Raw genomic sequence first — 4,197 nt, 5'->3', positions numbered from 1 at the left:
GGTGGGGGGGTGGGGGGCATTTCTTTTGCTGCTGCTGTGCTGACTTGAAAATGCTCTGTACATCCTGATACCCACTGCTAAGATGAAAAGACCGTTCTAATGCAGCCACGATGTATTTTCAAAGGCGTACAGTACCTCTCCATAAGTGACTGTATTATTATAAACCCTCATTTCAGGATAGACATTCTCCAAGTACCACCTAAAACTCCGGCACTGCAGTCGCTGTCGTAGAGCTATTCGCTCAGAAACGTCTCCAAAGTCAACTCCAGGGTTCTACAAAGCAGAAAAAGAATAAAGAAATCTCACTGCATTGACTTTGTGGTTGTTTTCTTTACTGAAACCAAATTGCAGTTCATTTTGTACACCAAGCTGTACTTCCCTCTCTTCTTTCTCTTTTGTATGTAGCAGCTCATCAAACAGCTGCTGTTCAGAGTAGACAATAAATATTAATGAAAGTCGGTGGAAAAAGAAGGATAATGCAGAAGCAAAAAACAAACGTAAATCAAAATAATAAGAATACAGTAAGAATGTTGTTACTTACAGCAGTTCTAAATGTTTGCAATCAAACCTGAATGCCTTTGCTTTCAGGTTCGTTAGGAATTTAGGTGGTAATTCTGATTTAAGATATGGCAGCTTGATCATGGTTTGCTTTAGTAACAGCCTTGGGTATTCACTAATGTAAATGAGATTGGAACAGGCCTGTTAAAACTTCAAAGCAGAGCTGCTCGAGAAGTCATTAAGCTCCATTAAACATTTGCATAGAGCAGCATTCAGTTTTTACTGGAACTGAAGCTCATTTGCAGACTTGAGCCATAAAATGCAGTTAAACTCTAAGCCTTCTTTATAATTCTACTTCAGAATTTAATTCATGTTTGAATACAAATCTCACGAAACACGCAGGCTGGAAGAGTCAAATCAATATGATCAAGCCCAGCCATTTAGAAAATGCCTGATCCTGAGTTTTGTCTGTGGATTTAAATCACCACGGTCCAACATTAAGACAGTAAGAGTGACCTTATCTAAAAATCTTTTTCTGACACCGTGTGAAACAAACGGACCGAAACTGGGGAGTTTTGCATGAACCTGTCTTAAGTCCCTTGTACATTTCCTCCAGAAAATTTGTAAAACATTCAGGAATCTATGTCTAGCAGAGGGTTACAAGACCAGCAAATCTTAGCTCAGGGTTTATTAGAATCCCCAACAGATGCTTAGTTTTCAGGAGAGAATACCGGTGTGACACTGAACAGGTTTTTCTATTTGCCACAGAAAGAGTTTGCTGTGTTCACTGCTGCTTGCTGATGTACGCTTTGTCATGAGCTCCATGCAGCATCTATTCAAATGCATGTTAATTAATGTACTACTATAGGCTACGTGGAAGGAGAGCAGTTCTTGAAGACACTCTGTACAACAAATCATTCAACATAAGATTCCTTTATCACTAAAATTGTCGAGGAATACATCATAAGGAGGGGCATACCGGATAATTGGTTAAATATTTGGTGCAAGGATCATCCGCTAATCAAGATACATGTTATGCGCAAACCCTCAATAACTCGAAAGCGAGTGAGATATGAAAGAGATGGTGAGAGTTATGAAGGGGATGGGGTTTGGTGTGGGAAAACACGTCTTTTGCTTCCTTCCTTTCCATCCTGTTCCGGTGAGGCAACGCAGTGCCCTGTTTGCAGTGCCATTCCTACAGAACACGAGCAGCAAATTAAGCAGCTATGAACATGCTGCACTTACTTCTCGATGAGCTGCAGCCATCATGTGCAGGTTACAGGGTGATGGTACAAGAACGAGGTGTCCAGAATTTAGTAGTGGGCATATTCTTTTTAATCAGGCAAGTTAAAAGGTCTCTAGCTCTCCTGCAGAAGCTTCCTGGGGCTTACACCAGTACAGTACTTCTTCATCAGCTAGTTTGAACACTACTGTGGAATAACTCTGAACACTAACACGAGCTTCCTTTTCCTGAGAGCTAAAGGAGTTATGATGCACATTTTATAAATCATTTTATTTTATGGAAAGAAAATTTTAATGTTCAGTACTTCTGATTTTATGTCTCTCAATGTAGATGTGCCTGGGATTTTTTTAAAGAACTGCTGTATAGCTCAGTGCAGAAAACTACATCAATAGTAATCTCAGAGAGATTAAAGGAAACCATGTTTTGGTGTAAATGCTTATTTAAATATCTTGTCTTTTCTCAGCATTCATTTGCAGATGGCATCAAGCAAACACATTTACCAAGGTTACTTCTTCATCTCCTACTTGAACCTGATCATTTTATCAAATGGATGCAGGCAGGGCCAAAATGCCCCTCAAAACTCAGATGGACACTGCTTTGTCTTCCTTTTACTATCACAGAAATCTTGTGTGGGAAAGAAGTTCTGCAGCATTGCCTTTTGTTAAAGCAAAAAATTCTCTGCAATTACCTCTCGTGCCAAAAGAAGTCACCAAAACACGTCTTCATAGAGACTGTGCACAGAGTGTCCACTACTGAACAGCAGTAAGTGACAGTCAGAACATCCGTGCAAACATCTGACGCTTTCAGACATCACAGGGAGAAGAATGAAACATTGGTCCTTCAGGTAAATGTATTTTCAAAACTACAATGGGAATGAACAAAAATGGGTTCTGATATATCTGCTGGGTACCAAAGTACAAGTAGATATTTAGGACACAGACTAAATCCAGTGATGTCTTGGACCAAATCTCCTGCGACTTTGATGGACTCTAGTTCATAACTGAATATTTTCAAAAGACACTGCTGGGTAGGGGTTAACTAAACCGTCATTGCCTACAGACCAGAGCATGCCTCCCCTCAGCTGCTCTCCCTGTGCCCCTTTACATGAATAATTTGGATGCAAACACCACTAAAGGATACAGCAGCAGTCAGCTTCCACCTGACTGGGATATAACATACATCTCTCCAAGAATTATGCTCAGTGGAGATGTAGCATGTGATATACTTACAGAATAAAGTCATAAATCGTTGCTAAAGTTTATTTAATATTTATATTACATGGATTCCTAGAGGTCCCCAGACGCCATCTGCAGTTCGTATGACAGTAAGAAACAGAATGTGTCCACATTGCCACTCTCAGCCTGTAGACAATAAAGCTACTTGATGTATGATTCTTTTATCACATACTTTGTTTTTTATGCTGGTGAGGTCTACGGAGTCTCATGATGAATGATGATATTTATTTACGGACATCTCTATAGTCATCACCACTGTAGCATCTCAACACCTCAAAATTTAATGGCATCTCAAATTAACAACTTCTTCCAAGGAAGCACATAAACCTGAAACATCATGCTCTAGTTAAATTATAAATCTGTGTCACCGCTCCTGAGCGTACAACAAAACTTACTCCAAGAAGGCAAGTTTATATGGCAGAATTCTCTACAATAAACACGCACGACCATGAAAGCCCTTGTCTTGCCAAGCTTACATCCTACAACAGCAGTGACACCCTTCACCTTGAAGGGCTAACTAGGAACAGCTAGCCACGTTTCTGCCTCTGCTCGGAAGACAGCGTGACCCGTACTTACTGCCATGGGGATGTTCCACGCCATGTAAACATGCGACTTGAAGTCATCCATCCAGACCTCAGCGGCCCGTAGAGCATTGCGCTTTGCATAGTAATCAATGTCGTTGTTGTAGGGTTTCTTTGTGCGTTCAATATGTGCCACACGAGAACAGGGTAACACCTCCATGCTTCCTCCACACTGCCAGACCTGGGAGAGTTGGAGGAAAAACAGTTACATGGTTTTTGTATTTTTTACTACTTCTTCACGTAATACAACTGCTTCTTTCCAGATGTCATATGTGGAGGGTTCCCTAGTACTGGGATCAATGAGTACTGTGGAATGATGCAGAACCATCGCCCCATTTACCGGCTCTGGGGGCAACCCCCCTCTCTCTGCACATAGCCTAGAGATGAGTCCGAGGTGAATGCAGACGGCTGCGCTAGGTGTGTAAGTTTAGATGCCACACGTATTCAAGCCCTTCCCCTTGATATCACTGTTCTTGGAACCATATGCAAAACACAAACTGGAAGGCAGCAATCTCATCACAGGGACGAATTTAACCTACAAACTCCAACAAAGATCAGCTGTATCATCTGACCGTGTTTGGCACTCTATGTGTGGGAGTTACTGTATCAGCTCTCCAGATCAACTAATAAACTTTTAGTA

The 4,197-nt window shown here is 41.2% G+C and overlaps 1 protein-coding gene across 1 annotated transcript; it reads right to left on the bottom strand.

Annotated features, from left to right (window-relative positions):
* Positions 1-135: 135 nt before the first annotated feature.
* LOC104491249 (polypeptide N-acetylgalactosaminyltransferase 9-like) lies at positions 136-3,717 on the bottom strand (the record flags this gene model as incomplete). The annotated part of the gene is made up of 2 exons (XM_010133635.1): positions 3,553-3,717; positions 136-273 (listed from the first exon to the last, which is right to left on the bottom strand). Coding segments are annotated over exons 1-2 (303 nt in total), but the record flags the coding sequence as incomplete, so codon positions are not given.
* Between the last annotated feature and the right edge of the window lie 480 nt (positions 3,718-4,197).

This window comes from Buceros rhinoceros, unplaced genomic scaffold (assembly GCF_000710305.1).
Source record: "Buceros rhinoceros silvestris isolate BGI_N320 unplaced genomic scaffold, ASM71030v1 scaffold3743, whole genome shotgun sequence".
NCBI classification, from domain to species: Eukaryota; Metazoa; Chordata; class Aves; order Bucerotiformes; family Bucerotidae; genus Buceros; species Buceros rhinoceros.
Note: the sequence above shows the minus strand (reverse complement) of the source record. Positions and strands in the feature narration are given on the sequence as shown.